Raw genomic sequence first — 23,202 nt, forward strand, 5'->3', positions numbered from 1 at the left:
CTGTCAAGCTGTTTGGCAGATTTGTTTTCCGGCGCCACCTTTTCTTAGCTGTTTAGAAAATAGACTTACTGTATTGTATTATATTTTACTCTGCCGAAATATGGACCTTCTTTTTTCTCTACTTCATAAAGTAACGCCAGTGGGATATCGAGGAGCGACATACACGAAGTAACGTCACAGCTCTTGAATGTCGTGTCCTATTGTTTATATTTTTTAGTCCAGCGATGTAGACGTAACTTTAACTGTGCATTGTTCATCCCTTAATTGTAGTCAATTTGTAAAATATTTCTTTGGATATATGGACTTGCCGAAATTAGACCCTGCCCCCCGAAGAAAAAATAACGACTTGCTTATGAAGGAGATTTATGGACTATTTTTATGGGTACGATTTCAGGAACGTGTCATCGACTGGTGTGTTTGGCGTGCTCTCCCGCCAATGCATCCCAGTGATACCAAAGTGGAAACAAATTGCCTCAAATCGACTGCGTGTCGTGTTCATGGACGTCACAATCCTGGTGGTATCTCATAGAGCAGAAAACATAACAAAACACAAGGAACGCTGTCGTCAAGGCGTTCCATTTTGTGCCTGCCTCTTTCTGTAAGCTCTCAAGCTGCAGAGTGACCTACAACAGAGCAGGCGTCGACCACATCCCCTTCGACTACTATGTTACCGCCAGGATCGCAGCAGGCAACACCATGACACGTTCATGACATCACCATGCGGCAATAGAGACCATTTTTGATGGCGCCGGAAACACGCCAGTCAAAGACGCGCTCCAGGTATCACACTAGGTGTTGGTGTCTATTCACAAATTGGAAAAGTTACTCACAAACGCAATGGCATCATACGTAGTCAGCGGCACCGTCTTGATATACACATCGTATGGGTTTCCTTCATGATGATGTTATGAGCTCCGTCAGCTTAGGTATAAACCTGGAATAGATATTCACGAAACATGAAAAGCTTTTCAATTTTCAGGTAGTATCCGCGGAATAAATTGCTCGCATGCAGTGTCAGCTCGACAAAGAAACAACTTTGAATGCCGCTTGAACAAAATAGCTATGCAGTCTCGCATTTCATTAAAAAGCGTCATAGTTTGGCCTTAAAAGGAAGAAAAATCTTATATCATGAACATTCCCAACTTGGAATAGTTGTGGAGAGAAATAAGTCACAATGAAATTTGTGAGAAACGATGAAATAAATGTAGGCTCTTCTCCCCAAATATGACGGCATGGAACTAACATTGCTGTTTGTCGTTGCTTTCGCCACTTTTTATGACGCTCTGCATTAATTGTAACTGTTTTAATGTAAATTAATTCAACTTAATACAATATAAAACCGCTAAGATAGTTCTTTCTTCATAGTTGAATTTTAAAAAAGGGACAATGAAATTATTTTTGATGATAATTCTTCCAATTATGCACCCGACTGGGCTTTGGCGCCGCACTAACTTCCTTTTCTCAGCTGGTGAGAGCACGGCACAAAGCTCGTTCACAAGCAATTCGTTCCTGATTTTGTTTTTCTCTCACAGTTGACGAGTGTGCCAATTGCACCACACCCTCGTTCCTATTTAAACTGTCAAGAATAAGCGCGCATTATTTTTAAGAAGGCTAGAAAAAACGACTTGTTTCACGCAAGAGAACGGTTAAAATACTTCCCTCATGAATATGCCCGCGTGCACAGGGCCTACCTTATTAGGTCGGAATAGGCTGTACTGTAAAAAGAGACCCGTTTTACCACTTGTCCGCATCACACGAGAGTATATCTCTTTACCCTAAATAATACGTTTCCCGTGCTTACTTTCTCTCGGCAGATTGCTTTCTCACGGCGTGACATCTTATTTATGAACATCGTTATTTACTGTAGTCACTGGTAGCTTAAACAACGTAGGACGTAACAAGTCTCGTACACTTTCTTATCGCCTTGCGGATAATAATACTACGGCATTAGACGGGCAAGAATACCAAAGAACAAATCACAAACCATCAAGTGCATTAATAATTTTGCAGGCTCTTCTTTTCTTAGGCTGACAGTAACTGTGGTCGTAATTGGCCTTCTGTGAGCTTAGCATGGAAGATGCCGCACAGGCAATGTCGCGTGCGCGTTTGCGTCGGTACTTATCGATCATTTAGCCAATATGTCAGTTACACTTCTAATAAACAAAGAATTGTCATTAGTGACCTTTTTTCTAAAAGCCGCCACTCTTTGGCTGCATCAAGCGTCCTATGAAAACTTCCAGTTAACGAACTTTGCTTTGTGCAGGAAAGCCGAATTAAATACCTAGTAGTTTTTAATATTGATATCAACGCGTCTATGAGGGTACTTGTATCCAGACTTGTACGTAATCCGTTACAAGTAACGGAATTACTTGTAATCCCTTACATTTATCAGTAATTTAGTAACGGAATAATTACATATTTTCTAGAGTAATTTTAAAGTAATTCACTTACATTTTTCACGTAACGGATTCCTTGTAATCCGTTACAATATTTTTTTGTCAAACCAATCCCCCCCCCCCCCATTCTAAAAAAAAAGTTATTTTTGTTGTTTTTTTTTTGTAAAATCGAGCGCAGTGACACTGTCACGGGAATTGACCACCGCAAGGGAGGCTTGGCACTCTTCAGTTCCTTCCGCAAAGCCTTTTTTTTTTTGCAACACCAAGCCCCTGAGTCTATCTTTTTTTTTTTTTTTTTTTTTTAGACCCTAACATTAATGTAAAAAAATCCAAATAAACAATTCTACAAAAAAAAAAAGGGGGGGGGGGGGACAAGTTATTTCCGCGTTTTTTTTTTTTTTAGTGCCTTTGTTTTATTCTTTGCGATCGAAGACGGGTAGAGGAGGACACCAAGTGATTGTGCGCCTCTTCGAGAAGCTCGAGGCGGTAAGTGCACCGAAAAGAATTAACAATGTCCTTCTCGGATATAGTGACTACGACCATTTTCATGTGTCACAACGTGTCACCACGTCACAACACAACACAATGTCACAACACGAGACAACGCTCCCTCTACCCTACCCTTTTTGTGAGTCAGCTTTTTGCGAGCACTTAGAAAATGGTAACAGTCTTCCTTTCTTCTGTCTGTTTTGCCCCAGCAGGACGTATCTTATCTTAAGCAGATATTTTTACAAATAAAACATAATAATGGCTGACGTAGACTTGATATTCTGGGCTTGAGGAGAGAGTGAAATTCGTGAGTAGGGCCATAGCGCGGCTTACTTAGTATTCTACCCTTTGCTGCCCGTGGCATCAGCGGACGTATATCTGGAGAACACCGGAGTAAGCTGCAGTCGGTTCGTGCTCCGTGCGTTTTTGAACGGCACCAAGAAAGGTACACACGGCAAACGTGCGTCTACAATTCCTTGTTTTAACTGACGTTCTAATTAATTGCTGTTATGAGTGTCCTTCTTTTTTATTTTATTATTTATATTTATATACTGGAAACTTTTTTTTATTGACCAACGTCTCAAGTGAGGCTCGAACTGTTCAGAACCAAAGGAAGAAGAATATCGAGCAAAACCTTATTTATTATTTAATTATCCCCTTACTGTTACAACTATGTTTTGCTATTGATGACTTCTACAGCTTCGCCATTTAGACAATGGAGAATTTTAGCAGATCGGTCCGATGACTCCGATAACGATATCCGATACTTCGCCTCCGTCTTTGCGTATGCATCATATCGTTATTGGGTACCGTTATTGCGGGTATCGGAGGTATCGGAAAGATCTACTAAATCTCTCGAATAGCAGGCAACGGCTGCAACGACAAAGCTTTGCTCTACATTCGAGGTAAATAGTACTTCCCTTGCTTCGCACAAATGCTTTGCACGAATGCTTCATGCAGAGCATGAAGCATTCGCGAGGAAGAATATGGCACTCCCATGCAGTGCCTCAGATCAAATGGTGTTCAGCGCAGCAGTCGACATATTGAGTAAGAAATAAAGCAAAATGTCTGACGAGACTTTTGAGAGCCAGCTGTTTCTCAAAATACTGAAGGTCATTAAATGGAACAGGCGGCAACAATAAGAAATTGAATAACCCTCTTCCATTTGTTTCTTACTTGAGGACAATAATGTTGAAAGTAACGCCACGAAAGTAACGGATTACTTTTTGGGGTAACGGTCAGTTACTTTCATTGGAGGGTAATTGTAATTGTAATAAATTACAATTTAGCCTCGAGTAATTGTAAATGTAATTCCTTACTATTTTTCAGTAACGTGTACAAGTCTGCTTGTATCTTACGAATTCCTTGAAAAATATTACGTTAGTTTATTTCCTAAAGTCGTGACAGAAAAACGATACTGAGGGACTACCTTTAACTTTATAACCTATTTGTGCGGTAATTTCAGGAGACATTGTTTAATAATCTAAAAATAATTTAATACACACACTGTATCACGACAGGCAGTAATGGGAAATACAGCTGTTTTAGCTTAACTTCGTAGCTTTATTGACCTTATGGAGTTAAGAAAGCGATAAGAAGGCATGTGGTAGCGCTCCTCAAAAATTTTTATGTTGGCGCATTGTCATATGATTTCCTCCTAAACAATGATTAATTCTCACGAACAGGAGTTTTCACCCTCCCAAAAGTTCAAACACACTTGAGGTGTCATTATTAATTGGCTAAAGGCCAGGTATAGGGATGCTCTTACCACGCGTCATAACCTGTGCATTTCGTCCTCGTCAAACACTTTTGACTTGCTTGACACGTAGAAAAGTTGAGATCCGTCCCTGCTTCTGAAAAAAAAAAATTAAAAAACAACGGATTCATTGTAAAATACACTGGTCGTGTTTCTAAAAAATTACTATGGTACATTGTCTTCGACTTATCAGAAATAACACAACATTTGGTGGTGTTCTTGAGAAAAGTGATGCATTTCAACATTAACCTATAATCGACGGCAGAACAAAAAACAAAGGTGCTTCCCGCGGTTTATATCCATACTTTAAAATCCAATGTGTTTAATATAATCAAAACTGAACTCTTATAAACTAAAAGGACAAAAACGGAATGCGGAGATCAAGTTCGTCTGCTTCATTTCATGAAGTTGTGGTGACATGAGAACGGCAAGCTCTGGTTGACTGTGATTGAAGGAGGAGTAGACCTTAAGGCAAGCTGACTTGAGGTCTAGGTCTACCTAACAACGGCATAAATTCCGTTGTTACTCAAAATATACCGAGGACTATGTTTAGTGATTTAATTCAAGTCGCTAAAAATATTATCTTGAAACAAATATAACTGAGCTGATAGAACCTGTTCAGGCACCATATCATCAACAACCTTGTAGCTGTCATACTTTGGCGCTTACATCTTCGAAGCTGTGTTCTTTCGACACGTGCTTGTTATGACAAGTGATAATTAGTCGCTTGCCTGCTTTGTCGCCGTGTTGCTTTGAAAAGTAACGATTTGATCAGGCTGTTTGACGCTGCGCTTCTTTTTCCGTCGTGGTAACCTGACTAGTGAATGTTGGGTTTTAAGGGCGCCCTCTTTATACCGTTTAGGTTGCATAATAAAACAATATTTTAGTAAAACCAATTTTCAGACTTCATCTAGATTTATTGAATTGGTTTGGTACGTTAAAAAAAGTGTGTTTACTGATAGACCGTCCCATGTCATCCGTTTATCAGGCTCTGTTTTAATGAGAGCGCCTTGACATATTTTTGAAGTAAAGCCCAATGTATTTATCCTAAGATTTATACCATGCATGGTGAGGTGGCTTCACCTTCAGAAAAATTCTAGGCCATATATGCGCTGCAGGAGAGTCGAGAATATATAAATTTTAACCAAAAATCCAATGAGAATATTAGCAGCGACTAACACAATACTAAATTTAAAATAAGAAGCGAAATATTGATCGTTTTCTCATCTTATTGGGAAATTGCTGTGTTAATGTAATTTTCTGTCATTTAGACAGAAATATTCATAACTGGTATTTTCAGTATTTCAAATATGTTTCAGATGCATGAAAGAATTGGGCAATTTTGTAAGATGAAATATTTATATACTTTCGTATATCTTCCAGGTTTTCGAAAGGATAGAGGGCCAATTTTTTATTCCCGGAAGCGCCTCAAGTGGAGAACTTGAAAGCAAAATTTACATTGAAGATAAAACTCGCAAATCAATTGATCATGATATAAAGTAGAAAGCGACTCATGACTAATCTGTCAGAATACTTACAGGCCTGTTGCCGTCTGAGAATTTCTGGATTGCACAGCTATTTGTTCCCCTGAAAAAAAATAATAGTACGGTAGAATAAAATAGCAGATGCACAAAAACTTTGAATTACGTAAGTTTTGACCAATTTACTCACTTTAAAAAATAGTAAATATGTTATTTTAATTTCACTAATAAAAAAAATGTAACTGCCAGAACCTCAAGGTGAGTTAATTTTTACGTGCCAAAATGTACGGGAAAGTTTAGTGTGCACTAAAAGTGAAGATAAATTTTCACATCCTGATAATCTCATAGCCACCAAAATTAAGAGATATGGCACAACTGCCTGCAAAACGTGATTTAGTTGTGGTTGTTTCCACGATCATAAGTTCTTTCATTCGGCATTCTTTTTAGTTTTCCTGTCCTAGTTTCCGAGAAGTTAGCCACACCACAAGCAGCAAAAGAACCCCGCGGCGACTCAGGGCAGGCAGATGCCTGAAATAAAGCTTTAAAGCCTCAGTTCCAAGAATGCTGGAGCTTTACTATCAGGGGGATGCTGTTGTACCTCCACCGACCCTTCCTGCCAACACGGTTTTACGTGCTCATGATCTAGCATCAAGCATCCTTTCTATCAGAACACGTAGGTGCCATAACGACTCGTATGCGACAGTAATTTTAAGCAGATGTATGAAGTGCTTCGTGAACACATTTTACATTGCTTCTTAAAAAAAGTAAGATAGTGCACCACCGGACAGACATATGGCGGCCTTGCCCTAATTGAAAGTCGGGCTGAGGTGACGACACCCAGGGCAAATGATAGGCACGGAGACGGGAGCCACCACATATCCAAGTGCGAAGCAAACGCTGTCTTGTCCTAGCGGCCGAAATGCAAAACAGAGGATATGAGGCTAAATGCATGGAGTTCGAGTGGCGGGAAGAAGTGACACGAATATATTGGCGTTGTTGAGGCATCTAACCGAAGTACTGCTATACAGGGTGTTTGATTTCAATTCAAAGATATTACGAAAAAAGAGCAGGTAGCTGACGAGCGCCGCCTTCGCCATGTATTTATCTTGCTTTGCCGATATTATTGGACGGAATAATCGTCACTGTAAGAAAAATATTTAGTTAATATATCTTCATTTCCATTTTAGTTCCGTTTAAAATTGGGCGAGTTGGTTGTGCATAGTTACGAAGAGGGAAACAGCGCCAAAAGTAGGGAGGAAAACAAAGAACGAGGAACAGCGCTCGGTCTGTGCGTCCCTCGTTCTTTGCCCCGGTGCTTTTGGCACTGTTTCCCTCCTTGTAACCACCCTAGTTCCCCGTTTTAGGGATGACGTTTGGATTGCAGTATTGACACCAAATACAATTAGAAGCTAGACCATTATAAATAATTTGCTAAAATGTGATATTAATATTAATCCATCAGTGTTCTCATTTTTTTGCTCGAATTAATAATTTCCTGCAAACGAAAAAAAGCATTAAGTATCACTCCATGACGCCTAGAAGAGTGACGTAGTCGTTTAGGAGATGGCAACACCTGTTGTAACGGCGCACCCACCAAAGATATGCTGCCCTAATAGGGAAGACATGACTGAATTGACGATATAACTCTTGTAAGCGTCATAGTAAGCAGGGCTATAGTGACATATTTTTAATCTGACGAAAAAAAAGGACCAAATTTGAGATACCAATTTTTTTTTTATCTAACATTTTTGCATTTTTTTAAATTGGTCTGACCTCTAATAGTAACTTCTGACAACACTCCAATTTCAACATAATTTCTAAAACGAATAATTTAAACGTTAATCAAGATACTTTAGTTAAATTGCCAACTTTACTTGGTGACTGACACCTCATCTAATGTCAGACGTGTGATAAATACATGGTGAAGACACTACCCGTTTCACCTTTACCCTCGATTACTAAGGAAGTTGGAATTAGAAATAAGCACCCTGTACATTATGTTTCAGCACAACCCATGGCAAAGGGTGAAAGCTGCTCCAGTGCGGTGGGAGCGAAGCGGTAACCGGACCAATCATCCGCCCCTCTTCCATCATTTGCCTTGGCTGTCTGCGCTTGGATATACGCGGAAACATAATAACGGGGCGAAAGCTAGCCGTATGATTGATCTCACGAGCACGTTCCTGCCAACGTACTGCTAGCTTAGGGACTGAGCAGGGTATGAGAACCAATCAGAGCATCCAAGAGACACACGTGACAGCACTGCTCAAAACTGTCACGTGCGCCCGTTCTCTCGTTCTGATTGACTCACGAGGGTCGTAGCGTTTATCTTTTAAAGAACGTTATGCTGAAATGGGGTATATCGAGCGCTTTCACTGCAGTTCATTCTACTGCGTAATCCGAGTTTCGGCATTCAGACAGCGTAATATTCGTCTTGAGGACACGTATAATGAACAATATTCCATAAAAAAAAGTATATGTCAGTCCTAGACCTTGCCTTTGTCTAAATTGAGGCATAAAATGTGAGATGGCCTTCTCACCTGGTCTTTTAAGGGCATAAGGCACATCGTAGACCCTGTGTGGCACAGCGTAGCCAGACGAACCCCGTGATGATCCGCCGCAGTAGGTTGGCTCAGGGGAGCCGAGAACGTCGCTCTTGTAGCGTTCTCCTGACACGCTACCTGCGTGCGAAATTATTCTGTTTTATTGTGCTGCCGTCGAAAAATTTAAATAATTTGTATATCCCGCTTAAACCGCTATGTTAGATCACTGTGGTGATCTTCGAATTTTAGATATTATTCAACAACAAGGTGTCGCGAACATAAAGCACAATAAATAATTCATTGTCATACAAAAATTAAAAAAAACTATCGTTCCTTAATATTGAAATGAATATATAGTACGTCAAAGTTCAATTATTAAGCAACAGTCAAATATTCTAAATATGCAAAAAAAAAACAAAAAAACATCCACATGTTTTTGAAAATAGATTAAGATAATATTGCCTCCCTTGGCCTTTACGTTGCCTACGAATGTCTATACATTTTATTTTCAATCGCACAAATGTGGACGCCTAATTTTTTGTATGTATTGCACAGAAAGAGTTTTACCTGTTACCCGATAGAACCTACACTGTACGCATTGACCGCACTCACGTGTTTTTATTCCTCTTCTGTCCGCCACATGGTATACATAGCTAACATATACCAGCTCAGAAACCAAAAAGTGAAAGAAATACAGATACATCCGAAATATCATCCCCTGCATAAGTCAGATATATAAGAAAAATAGGTGGATCTACATCTTGCCTTGAGGAGTTCCTCGCGCGGCGGCGTCTTCGGCGTGCCGGTGAAGTACACACCACAGGACGGCGAGCACCACCACCAAAACAAGCACAGAGCTGCCGATGGGTAACGTAACAGTTAGGTGCCGATAGAAGGACGCCATCTTGGAGTTCAGCAGGTGGGACTTCTGCGAAGGCACATCTGCATGGAGGGTATACAAAAAAGTTAGGGAAAGTCCAGGTAAAGAAAAACCAAAATGTAGGGTCAAAAAACATGCCCTTGAAATTACACTAAACATTTTTTTTAGGAGTGAACATAAGGCAAATCGTAGACCCTGTGTGGTAGAGAGCAGCCAAACAAACCACGTGAGGATCCGCCGCAGTAGGTTGGCTCCTCAGGAGAGCCAACCTCCGGTTGGGTTCTCTTTCAGAGCCTCCAGCGCGCGGCCTCTGCTTGCGAATCACATAACGAATTTGAAGATTGGTTTGAGCGATGTGGAAAGGGGGAGCGAGAGAAGAGAGGGAGCGTAGCGGCAGTTAATTTTGCGACACACGCGTCATAGTCATGTACTTAAAGGAACCATAAAACCATTTTGAAATCGAATTTCATCTACCGCACGTCGTAAAAGATGTGAAAAGAAAACCAAAAAACAAAAATATAGGCACAAAAATGTTTTTTTCCGCCATTGAAATTCTTAAAGAAGAGGACTCTTTTCTATGTTCTTTCCTTCAAAAGTTCTGTACCTTTTCACTGCGATGCATCCGCGTGCCAAAACACGTCAGCCAAAACCACGTCCCCTATTGGATATGAGCCTACCTCACCATCACCGTCATCATGAACAGTAAATAACCGGAGGATATTGCTTAAAAGTTCTGTTGAAGAATATTCTGGTTTGCATTTCGTAGCATAATTAGCGATGTGACGGTAGTTCCCAAATTTTAAGTTGCTCGAAGCCATCCGCCACCTGTCGCGGGATAAAGGAAGCAAAAGAAAGATCAGATTGCGTCTGCAGTGTCAGCCCACGGGAGTCGACTGCTGAGGAGAGCGAAGAGAGCTCGACCGCGCGCGTTGTATGCCCTTCGCGGCTCCTACTATCTGCTGAAAAACATGCGTAGGCGATGATCGTCGACGTGGTCGGCATGGTGGACGCTCATAGTTCCGCTATCCGTGACCTAGTTCTCGTCCTCTGTCGCGATGATAACCCAACACGTCCTAGAAGGGAAGATCCATCTACTCATGCGGCGATGTTGTGGCAGCACCCTCAATACAGCGGAAACGCTTACGCCGCCGTCTTAGTTTACTTAAACTTGTGGTCGGTTTGCCTTGCTGCATACCCGACCCGGAGGAATAACACGGAGCCAACGGTTTCAACGAAAAGACACTAAAATTAATAGGACAAAGACGATCACAATACTAACATAGTTGTCACCTCTCGGCAGTAATCGGCCGACTGCCTTCGCGTCGCTTCTGCCTCAGCTTATCTAGGCGAGCGGCGCGAGCCGCGCCTGGCCGGCTGCTTGCTGCCACCTTGCAGCCGAATGATGGCCACGGTATTTTTGGGGACCGGGCAACCGTGTAGATCGGGCCACCAACACCCCCCCCCCCTCCCAGCCTCAACCCCCTTAACAGTCGGGCATGTCAATGACAATGTTGTCGACGTCGAAAGGAGGGGCCCGGCTAGCGTAGTCGGTAGAGCATGAGACTCTTAACCTCAGGGTCGTGGGCTCGGGCCCCACGTTGGGCGCCATTTTGGTCGGTTTGCCTTGCTGCATACCCGAGCCGGAGGAATAAGACGGAGCCAACGGTTTCAACAACAAGAAACTACAATTAATAGGACATGGACAAGACAATTAACATTGTTACCGGCGGCGCCTGAGTGCAGGCAGCAACTCCCTGTGCGCCGCCCCTGATCCTCCTTATCAAGGCGGCGCACGCGATGCGCGCGTGGCCGGCGTGACGGCGCCGCCACGCGGGAAAACTTCGCCACCTGTGCCACGCAGTTGGGCAACTGGGCTGGGTGGCCACCAGGGTGCCCATAAACTACAGTGGTTCTTTTTTAGCATTTGTGTCCTGAAACATCACCCGAATTTCTTATTTCGCGCATTCCATGCGTGTGCTCAAGTTGAAGGTATTTCTGATATGTACTGGTAATTAAAGGCGTGTATGATGGATGCAAAGTTTTGTGTGTTTTCATTAGCTGAGGAAATTGACTACTGTTAGCATTCCCGAATGCTCGCAACGTCTATGGGATCACAAAATTATATTTCTACGTTCATATATCGCTGCGAAGATTACATCGTCGTTTTCAATCGCAGAAGAGGCGTGTGGCGAGGCTTGTACTATCGGTAAAGTCGTGTGTTAAAGTCGTAATCATATAAGACGGCGTACTGCATCTTTTTCTTGTTTCGTTTTTGATCCGCTCTGCTCTGCGAGCCTATCATGACATAAAAATCATTAACAATAGAAAGCTCTGTTCATTTTCTGCTGCGCCAGTGAGTGGCAGCGTGTGCCCTTCTTTTTAGAGGCACCGCGGAAACAGGGGACGTCGGCGGAGAAGCGGCCGTCGTGCTGACGACCTGCTGCGTTTGTCGCATTGATTGCAGGGGTGTGTAAGTACACGCGAGGCAAAGCGGTTGTTCTGGCCTCTACGGTCACAACGGACGCAGTCGTAGCTGACGCGCTTGTCGCAAGTGCCCGAATTACACTTTGTGCAGCCCGGAGCTTAAAAAAGTTCAGCTGCAGTTTCACCGCTTGCCACAGCAGGAACCACGTCGAAGCACTTGATGGAAGCTCATCGGTTTGAGGGACCCCAGGTCTAAGGCCTTCCATGAATTCTCGGAACATTCCTAACATTAAAGTCACCACTCCTTCTCGTCCGATTCCGACGAGGAACTGAAGTCTTAGTGGGAAGGCCTGGCGCACTTTCCAACCGGTGTAACGGCGTGTGGGACCAGTCCCATGCTGCCGGAGTAGTGCAACATACCTAATTGAATTTCGCTCAGCTGCGATGTGTCTATGGCTATCGCGGTGATGAGAGGCGCCAATTCAGAAAATATGTCGGTGGCATCGGCGCCATCAGTGCAGTAAAATCCTGTGATGAAACCTACCGGCACACTGCCAGCTCGCCACTAACGCTTCCATTCTCCTACAGACGAGAGTACGTCCGGTTCTGGTGCCAGAGAACGTCACGGCTGTCAAAAGTACGCAGCGGCTTGTTTTACGGTGAGTTGGAGAGGAAGAAAAACTCGATTTTGTCACGTAGGACGAATGAAAAGGCAGGAAAAAACGGAATGAACCAAAATATCTAGTGGAGGCGAACTTGTGACGGAAACAAGAAAAAAAGAATAACAGAAGTCGAGAAAGCAGCAGCGAACGTCGATGGCGGCAGCTTCAAGCGACGGTGCGTCGGCATAACAGCTTGCTATCGCGAGAGAGAATCAGTGAATGAATCGGCAATACGGCGCTGAGCTCTTTATCTACTATGCTCGTTATCTCGACTATTCAACCTAGGATGTTCCGAAAAGAGCTAGGGCGCACTGACTAGGCGAGGATATTTGTCTTCCTTATCGTTTACGCTCGGGGTATGAGTATATGCGAACCTTCTTGAAGAATGGAAAAGCGTAGCTTTTCGACCATGCACGCGGCAATATCTGATTAATTTTTTGCGTAGAAGTTAATAAACCGAAGCTAGAAGGGGTGCCTGTTCGGTGTTCAGTGAACATTGAAGGATTAATGTAAAAATTATTCGGTCAAAAACCTAAAGGAAGTAATTTCATGGTCCCTTTAAAATGGCGATGCAACAATTTTAACCTCGAAATAATTTGCAGCTTTTAATTGTTACATTCTTTATCTTACCAAAAAGATGGTGAAACCGCATCATTCGTTTCAAGTATCCCCGCTCCGCTGGGCAATAGCAAAGCAATGAATAGCAATATTTCGCGATTTGCAGCCGCGGCGTGGCGGTCATGGGAACTAAGGCGCGACGTCAACCTGGGTGCATTGTAACAACGTGGCAAGGTGGGTTATACCACCTGCCCGAGGTGAATAATTCTAAACTTCTCTCGTGCTCTACCGCGTCGCTACAGCGCCAGTTCAAATTCCTTACGACAAGGCAAACGCTTCGCTGCGTTCCCCCTCTTCTTTCTCCCCATTTCCACATCGCTCAGACCAAGCTGCAAGATCGCCAAGAGAATCACAATCAGAGGCCACCCGCGTTGGAGCCTCTGAAAAAGATACCAGTCGGACACTCCGTGTCCGGTGAAGTTATTTTTTGAATTAATATAAAATAATATCGGTGCAAATAATATAAAATAATATCGCAGTTACTTCCTGTCTGGATATTTAAACCGCTTCTCGGCACGCCCTAAAGGCCGGTTCAGACACTTGCGTTTGAGTGCGTTTGACTGCGTTGCGTCGAGAACCGAAAGCGAGTCACCGGCACATCTGTGCTTCGTGTGAAGCGTGCAATCCAATTCAAAGAATCATCTTAGCACGGGATATAAGTAGCAGGGATGTCCTGGTTTCTCGCTGCCGCAGCGCAGTCAAACGCAGTCAAACGCAACTGTCTGAACCAGGCTTAAGCGTGTACTCTTTGACAAAAGGCAGCGACTATACGGAAAATGTGGTGACGCAACAAATCGTCTGACCTCCGAGAGACGCCGCCTTAACTTTTATCAAATGCTTCTTCTCACTTCATATAACGCGTCACACCGAATATCGCAGCCTTCATTTGGACGAAATACTAGACATGCCACAATAACTGTAATGTCGGATATTTTGCCAGTATTCCACATCAGCATGGCCACTGGGCCCCACAACTATAATTTCTGATGTAAGCACGAGTCACAGCATATAAAGTACGCTTGAGAATTGCATCATAAAGAGCATTAAAACTAGCAGACTCCACGAGTCCTCAGAGTAGCGGCCGACGTTTCGCCAACAGACTTAGCTAAGTCTATAAGCGAAATGTCGGCCGCCACCTTTAGGCCTCCAGTGCGGCATGGTGTGTCTTTCGATCACCTGGACCGCATCACACGCTCCATGCCTCGATAGAGATGCCGACGCGTTCTCGAAGGTAGAAAGCCAGCGCTGGAGGCAGGACAAGTGAGGCTCCCCCCTGCCGTTCTCATTTTGTCAGTGACTTTGAAAGTAGTTAAACTTCAAAATTACGAGTATATTAATGCGAAATCATTAACTGTCTCGTGGAGTAAGCTGACGTCATCAGTTTGAAGCGTGAAAACGGCTCCTAGTTTCCGCGATCCATATTGGAGCGATTCGCCTTCGGTTCCATTTGCTGGCGCCCGTCTACGGGGCTCCCATTGGCAGCTGCGCCATGGCCTCCGAGATCCCGAAGCGCGCACGAGCTAGAACTCAGCAGACGACAAAGGGAGCGGACGAGCGGCTTGCATGCTTTCGCATTCACAACTCATAAAAAGTGCTTAGGTGTACCTCGAGATTTTTTTTTGTTTGCTAATTCGGTTTACGTTGGAGTTTTTTCTGTTGTCTCGGAATGTATTGGGCCTAGGAGCTAAGTTATACTAGAAAGTGTTTAAAACCATATCTTCCGAATTATTTCCGATCATTATACTGGATGTGCAGTTTATTATGAATATAGAAGGCATATAAAACGATTCAACTGCCCTACTTTGTTTTCAAAATGATGAAAAAGAGCTTTTCCATTTTTTTTTTTTAAATGGCTGAATGATTTACTTTATTTTCCTGATTCCACATCATATATCAACCTCCTCGTTCGAAGACGAGTTTTCGTAGCTTCTCTGCCCTTCTTTCTCGGACAATATCGTCCGAATAAACGCCATGGAACGCATGAAACACCCGTATAAGACCCGCGGTGCACCAGATGTTGATAGTTGAAATTAGATATTTCTGAAAATTTAAGTTTTTCGGGTTAATGTTTTACCTCACTGCTCCCACTGTTTTCAATGCATCAGCTCTTCATGAGGACACAAAATAAAAATAATAAATTAAATGAAAGTAGCGCGCTCTGTTTTTGACACATGTTGGCTCCCTCACCTCCACTTGGCGTGAGCGTGGCGAAGTTGACCTGCGACCTCGTGGTTCCGGCGTCATTGTGCGCCACCATGAGTAGCACGTACCAGGAGCCCGGAGTCAGGTCCACCAGCACAACGGGTTCGTCGAGCCTGGTGGGCACGTGACTTGACACCAGTGTCCAGTCGGCGTCTCCGGAGGCTGCACTCCGGTAGTGCACGGCGAAGTGGCTGATGGGGCAGCCCCCGTTCCACCAGGCATCTAGCCGCAGCCACGCGGCCGTGGAGTTGGCCTCCACTAGTCTGTCTGGTTGCTGGAGGACCGGACCTGCGCAAATCCGGATTATTTAGCTCAGTCGTTCTCAAATGGGGGTCCACGGACCCTTTGGGATCCGCGATGGTATTCTAGGGGTCTGCGAAGCCCTGCATCATCAGTCAAGCACGGCGATAAAAGTTGTATTTTTTTCAGAATGAGCAGAGACCTTTTAAATTCTGGGTGAGTTTTCTGGTGCGTATGTCAATGAGAGAAGTCTACTTTACACTAGCACTTAGTTATTTTAACTTATTATGTCATTATTATAGTTAACCTGTACATTTCCCCTCACATCACCAAAAACGGGGTGTTCCATCATCTCCGCCGATCCACAAGGGGTCCGCGAAGCATCATTAGTTGACAACCACTGACTCAGCTGATTCCATCCACTCTCGGCTCTTGCGGCAATACCTGTCACGCTTTATGGACGAAATTTTTGTCGTTTTTCTTTTAGAATAATGTCCGTCCACACATTTAACCCTATCTGTGCGTCACTTTTCGATCACAGCTTCAAAGAAAAAGTTGTGGCCAGATATATTCTCGCTCCTCGGTGTGCGATTCGCTCTTAGGCGTTCTTGTTGGCTAAAGCCACAATGTCAATAGCAACCGAGCATTAATAAGAGGCTCGCAATTCGTCACACCCTCCGTTCCTTAAAATGACAGTGATTATACTGTTTTTTTAGAGCAAACGGCAAGGTATTTACTTTCGTTTAAGAAGCTAATTTAGCATATGAGTTGGAGGAAGAAAAAAGAAAGTCGTCTCCATTACGACGGTGCAGGGCGAAGTTTCCAGTTGAAACGCTTTCTTGGTGCTTCATGATTCGCCTGAATATTTTTACTTGCATTACGGATTGGTGAACAAAATTTGATGGTGTATATTTTGTGTTTTGTATTGTTCCTGACACGGTCCTCGATACGTTGTATAGTTTTATATTTGTCAACAATTCAGGTTAGGATACGTGTTGTTATTCATTTATGTTTTCAGAACTTTGATTATATTGCCTTAAATAGTACTAATAACGACGATTCAATTAGCGCAAACAGTGAACGTAGGCTTTCTTCAGATGTTATTGACTGAATGAAGGAAATGTAACGCGTCTAGACCGCTATCAGAGCAAAAACGCTTGCTGAACTCCCGGCTCATATTTTAAAAATATATAAATCTCAGTTTTTTGGGATTATTAAACTGCGATGCGCCCTCAACACACGACATTAGAAGCGCCATTCTACGGCATGCCAGTAACCTTATCAGGAAGCATAAGAAAAACAATTCGCTTAAAAACATTCCAAGAATTAACCCAATATAAACCCGTCCCCCATCAAGGCCGCTTTGCTGCTAGTATCACACCCGGCGGTTACCTTGCCTGCCACGGGTATTTCAAGGTCACGTGAAACTAAAATAAACTAGCGTTAGTAGCCAATGTCTGTCGTAGGTCCGTACTCCATTTGAGACTCATCCACTCAAGCACGCCGCTAGCATTATTTGCCCCATACTATCACACCTCGTGAATAGCATATTAGAGAGCGGTACTTTCCCCACTGATCCAAAGCTGGCTAAAGTTACTCCTATTCACAAGGGCGATAGTAAAATAAGTATCGAAAATTATAGGCCCATTTCTGTACTGCAAAATATATCTGTAAAATATTTAAAAGTATACACCAACTCATGTTTGCAAACAAACCGGAGCGCCCCTAGTGGACGTCACTGGCGCCGCGCATGCGCCGTGGATGGTGGGCAAGAAGCCCGCCGTCGCCCATAAACAAACCATTGAATTGCGTTGTTGTCGGCGTCGGTGGGAGTCCCCGTGCTCTTTTTCGCGTTGGAATTGTTGATTCTACGTCCTCCTAACAATGTCTGACTACTTGAGCGGCTTCAGCAAAACTATCGAGGCAAAACTTTGCGTGAATAATGTGACTTGCGGCGATTCATTTCACGTGGACGCCGCAGAATGGGCGCTATAAAACCTGACTCCCACGTCGAGATTCTGCTCGCTATTTTCAGTCGCGACGTCGCTCGGACTGCAAAAGCGTGGACCGTAGCTGAGATGGTGGACATCGATACTGAAAACCTCAAGTAGAATCGGGCATTACAAGTCGGTGATGGCCACTGGTAACAATGATCAACAACTTCTTGTATCTGTTTACACTTAGCCGACTTACTCCAACCAACCTTCAAAAGTGTTTTGAGGCCTGCACTTAGTTCTTATCGCAATTACCGGGTCAATGTTTGGTTTACGAGCCGCTGTTTGAACGAACTGACGACAAAAAGCAGCCAAGTTTGAAAGAGCAGACGACAGTTGGAACGCACGCGCAGTGGAGTACGGGCAAGAAGCACCGGGTCCCGCGTCAACAAACCATTCAAATGTCACGTTGTCAGCGTCTGTGTGAGTCTGCATACTCTTTTTCGCGTTGGAGTTGTCGATTCGACGTCCTCATCGCAATGTCTTACCACTTTAATCGCCTGAGCGAAATCATCAAGGCTCGTTACGCTGCTAAACTTTGCATAAATAATTTGACGTGCGGCGATGTATTTGCATGACCGCCGCAGAATGGACGTACAAAACCATGATGAGACTCTTCTAGCTATTTTCGGTCGCGACGACCCTCGTGCTGCAAAAGTGTAGAAGGTAGCGGCGATGATCGACGTCGATACTGAAAATCGGAAGCGGGAACAGACAAAGCGTAACAAGTAGGTGATGGCCACCGGTACCAATGATCAACATCTTGTATCTACTGCTTACACTGAGCCTACTTAAGTCTTTTGAGGCCTGCAATTACTTCTTATTGCAATCACTGGGTCAAAGTTTGGTCTACGGGCCGCTTTTGTTTGAACGAGCAGACGACAAAAAGCAGACAACTTTGAAAGAGCAGACGAAAGTTCGAACGATCAGGCGGCCGTGTGAATTTGAAGACGCACTGAATCCGTGGGTGGTCCGGACAACTTGGGGGTTTTCTCTCGGTCATGTTGGAACAAAGCAAATACATCTGGCGACTACAAATTGTGGCCCGCACACGCAATCGTAGTTCGACAGCGTCAGGTTTGCCCTTTTCACGGCTGCTATCGACGTTCTCGGACGAACGGAGGGTGCAAAAACACATGAAAACTGATCTTCAAACCTTCCCAGACACTCTTTGTAAAGCCCCCATCGCAGCATTTTGACGAGAAGGCAGGTTTTTTGTCTCGTTTCTTCCAAAGGAACACAGGAATGCATGTCTGGCACGGCGACTTCTGCCCACCGCCCCAGACCGGAAGTGCGTCCGGCGCGCCACCACCGCGGCGTGACGTAGGAGAGTTGAGTTGGTGTATAAAAAAACGCCTAATATATATATATATATATTTTTTTTTTGGTACAAATTATAGTGTAATATTTCTTGCCCAATACGAATTCCAAAAGGAAAAATCTATCGTGAAAGTTCTTATGGACATAAAGGAGAAATTGCTTGAAAATATTGAAGACAAGTTAATTACACTCGTACTGTTTTTAGATTTGAGGAAAGCATTCGACACCGTTCAGCATACAATTTTAGTCCGGAAACTAGAACATTACGGCCTCCGCGGGGTCGTGCTCGCATTACTAAAAAGCTATTTAACAAATTTTCTGCAATACGTGAAAGTTTACAATCTTGAATCAAATAAGATTAAAAAAAAACAAGTCATGATGTCCCGCAGGGCTCCATTTAGGCCCGTTACTTTTCCAAGTTTATATAAATTATATCGAAAGCATGTCTGGTTTCCCGGAGTATTTATGCGGATGACGCTAATATTTTTTTATTTTTTTTTTTGTGAAGTAACTTTCGAATGCCTGGAGAAAAGGGCAAACGCCTATCTTGTAAAGCTTTCGAAATAGCTGAGTTCCAATGGGTTACAATTATACACACGCAAAACAAAGTATGTGATTTTTAAACCAGCAACAAAGCGTCTTACAAACTCCCTTAAGATTAGGTTTGCAGGTGATTTAATAGAACAAGTAACCGACAAAAAATATCTGGGTGTGTGGTTTATCCAAGAGTCAAAATGGAATACACGCGTAAGCAAACTAAACTCAGAATTTTCACGATTTCTTGGCAGCAGGTATTTATGCAGTGACAAGCCTTGTTCCGATCTGGTTAGTTGAAACCAGACTTGTACGTAATCCGTTACAAGTAACGAAATTACTTGTAATCCGTTACATTTATCAGTAATTTAGTAACGGAATAATTACATATTTTCTAGAGTAATTTTAAAGTAATTCCCTTACATTTTTGACGTAACGGATTCCTTGTAATCCGTTACATTTTTTTTGTCAAAACCAACCCCCCCAATCTAAATAAAGCTTTTTGTTTTCATTTTTGCAAAGTCGAGCACAGTGACACTGTCACGCGAATCGACCAGCGCAAAGGGAGACTTAACACTCTTCAGTTCCGCAAAGCCTTTTTTTTTTTTTTTTTGCAACACCAAGCCCCTGACTGTATTTTTTTTTTAGACCCTAACACCAATGTCAAAAAAATCTAAATGAACCATTCTACACACAAAAAAGGGGGAGGGGGCAAGTTATTTCCGCTATTTTTAGTCCGTTTGGTTTTTGTTTGCGATCGAAGAAGGAGAGAGGAGGACACCAAGTGATTGTGCGCCTCTTCGAGAAGCTCGAGGCGGTAAGTGCACTGAAAAGAATTAACAATGTCCTTCTCAGTTATGGTTTCATATTAGGGAATTGTAGTAGATCGTTTTTCTCCTCCGCTACGGTGTCCCCGAAGAAAATGCCGCAGCTGCGCATGCGCGCCGCCAGCATTCTCTGCATAGTTCAAGGTCTTGCGGCGGATTACGGAGCGCTATCCTGGTGCTTAGCGGGCTGCGGGAACGGTCTACTACAATTCCCTAATGTCACAACACGAGACAACGCTCCGTCTACCCTACCGTTTTTGTGAGTCAGCTTTTTGCAGGCACTTAGAAAATGGTAATAGTCTTCCTTTCTTCTTCCTGTTTTGCCCCAGCAGGACGCGTCTTATCTCAAGCAGATATTTTACAAATAAAACATAATGGTGGCTGGTGTAGACTTGATATTCTGGGCTTGGGGAGGAGCGAGTGGAATTCGTGGGTGGGGCCATGGCGCGGCCTACTTAGTACTCTACCCTTTGATGCCAGTGGCATCAGCGGACGTCTATCTGCGTAAACTGCAGTCGGTCCGTGCTCCGTGCGTTCTTGAACGGCACCAAGAAAGGTACACACGGCAAACGTGCGTTTACATTTCCCTGTTTTAACCTACGTTCTAATTAATTGTTGTTATGGGTGTCCTTTTTTTATTACTTATATTTATATACTGGAAACTTTTTTTAATCAACAACGTCTCAAGTGAGGCTCAAACTGTTCAGAACCAAAGGAAAAAAAAAATATCGAGCCAACTCTTATTTATTATTTAATTATCATCTTACTGTTACAACTATGTTTTGCTATTGATGACTTCTACTGCTTCGCGATTTAGACAATGTAGAATTTTAATAGATCGGTCCGATGACTCCCATAACGATATCCGATACTTTGCCGCCGTCTTTGCGTATGCATCATATCGTTATCGGGTACAGTTATCGCGGGTATCGGAAAGATCTACTAATTCTCTCGAATAGCAGGCTACGGCTGCAACGACAAAACTTTGCTCTACATTCGGGGTAAATAGTACTTCCCTTGCTTCGCTGGAAAAGCTCAATGCTCAAAGCTCACGAATGCATGAAGCGTTCGTAAGGAACAATATGGTACTCCCATCCAGTGCCTCAGCTCGAATGGCGTCCAGCGTAGCACTCGACATATTGAATAAGAAATAACGCAAAATGTCTGATGAGACTTTCGAGCGCCAGCTGTTGCTCAAAATACTCAAGGTCATTAAATGGAACAGGTAGCAACAATAAGAGCTTGAATAACCCCCTTCCCTTTGTTTCTTACTTGAGGACAATAATGTTAAAAGTAACGCCACGAAAGTAACGGATTACTTTTTGGGGTAATGGTCAGTTACTTTTATGGGAGGGTAATTGTAATTGTAATAAATTACAATTGATCCTTGAGTAATTGTAAATGTAATTCCTTACTATTTTTCAGTAACGTGTACAAGTCTGGTTGAAACATTGTATTGCTCCTTTTTTTTCAAAATGTGTTATTGAATTTTTATACGGAGCACAACTACACTATCCGGTTACCATAAATTACTAATCATACAAGAAAAGGTTCTACGCATACTCGAAAATTAGGGGGGAAGAGGGGGGGGGGGGGAGAGAATAATGGCACTGCGGACGGAACCACTTTTATTAAATACAAGATCTTAAAGGCAAATCAAGTATGCTATTCAAATCATTTCAATCCATTTCTCGAAAAAGGTTATACGCCACCCCAGTTGCAGCAGAAGAATTGTACCTGTTCCGTCATGTTAAAAGAAGCCTTACGTTAAACAAGGACAAATTAAGGAAGGCAGAGTATACACTATCAAATAATTGGTCTATTACATGACATGCCCTCTATGAACTATGCAAAATCGTTCCCTTTATTTAAAATAAAAAAGAATGTAGAGCACCACTGGTAGGCAGCGATATAAACTTTCTCTAAGCTTTCTAATCACAATAAAGCGTTGTATTATACTTTATACCATCAAAATTCATCCTTGTTTTATTTGATGTGCGTGACTCGCCTTGTTATATTTTCTTGGGTATATACTGTTCTGTTTCCGTAAAGTAAGATATGATGATGCTTGTTGTTTGTGTAGTCCTTAGAGTGCTTGTTTTTGCATTCAGTAGACATTTTTATCCCTAATGATGTGGCTTTTATTGTTGCATATGTGTTATGTATCTGTGTCTCAGTTCTATAAAAGTTTCTATCATGTTGCATTGTTTTGTTAGATGGAATGGATTTCCGTTATACAGGGTGTTTGTTTTTATTCTTAGATTTGTTTAAAAGAATCCGTGTAAGCTACACTAATGCGGTTTGTGGAGGTGCAGGGCACATCGAAGAAATTGTACATTCTCTCAGCCCCCTCTCCACTCTGCAGTTTTATCAGCGTCTAGGTAAAGCAGCATGCATCGAAAGCTACGCGTTCCGGCCTTCTCGTTGCATTCCGTCGGATAATACTTTAGGAGCGGCATGGAAAGTTATTTATGGGAGAAAAATGTATTAAGCGTGGAAAACCTATGCTGCTGAGCGGAATAGGCTGGGACAGTAGTTTCTTCTCTCCAAAAAACCTCATATTAAACATTAAAAAATAAATTCGTACGGGTGACTTAGCCACCGGGAGAAATACACGTATTGATAGCAAACCGCTCCTGGAATCGAACCAACCTCTGCGCCGGCTAAAATAATGTCCCCCGTTTCGCGATGCAGTTACCGCATGCCGATACTCTCCGTGATGCATGGTTATGTCCAATTGTAAGAAGGTGATGTACATCATTAAACATCAGTTTTTTTCTTGATTTCTTCAAAACGACTTTTTAATATCACGCAGGAATGTAAAAGGTAAACGATCGCT

At 43.0% G+C, this 23,202-nt stretch overlaps 1 protein-coding gene across 1 annotated transcript in view; it reads right to left on the minus strand.

Annotated features, from left to right (window-relative positions):
• Positions 1 to 860: 860 nt before the first annotated feature.
• The window catches only part of LOC115324113 (Down syndrome cell adhesion molecule homolog), a 198,498-nt gene continuing 176,156 nt past the window's right edge, over positions 861 to 23,202 (minus strand). The window contains exons 20-25 of the mRNA XM_042286225.1: positions 15,434 to 15,736; positions 9,428 to 9,604; positions 8,660 to 8,800; positions 6,180 to 6,228; positions 4,654 to 4,738; positions 861 to 934 (exon numbers count right to left, since the gene is read on the minus strand). Coding sequence (XP_042142159.1) covers positions 4,660 to 4,738; positions 6,180 to 6,228; positions 8,660 to 8,800; positions 9,428 to 9,604; positions 15,434 to 15,736 — 749 coding nt within the window. The 3' untranslated portion in view covers positions 861 to 934; positions 4,654 to 4,659. The remainder of the gene's footprint in view (positions 935 to 4,653; positions 4,739 to 6,179; positions 6,229 to 8,659; positions 8,801 to 9,427; positions 9,605 to 15,433; positions 15,737 to 23,202) is intronic.

Source organism: Ixodes scapularis, unplaced genomic scaffold (assembly GCF_016920785.2).
Source record: "Ixodes scapularis isolate PalLabHiFi unplaced genomic scaffold, ASM1692078v2 PGA_scaffold7__128_contigs__length_106722199, whole genome shotgun sequence".
Lineage (NCBI taxonomy): Eukaryota > Metazoa > Arthropoda > Arachnida > Ixodida > Ixodidae > Ixodes > Ixodes scapularis.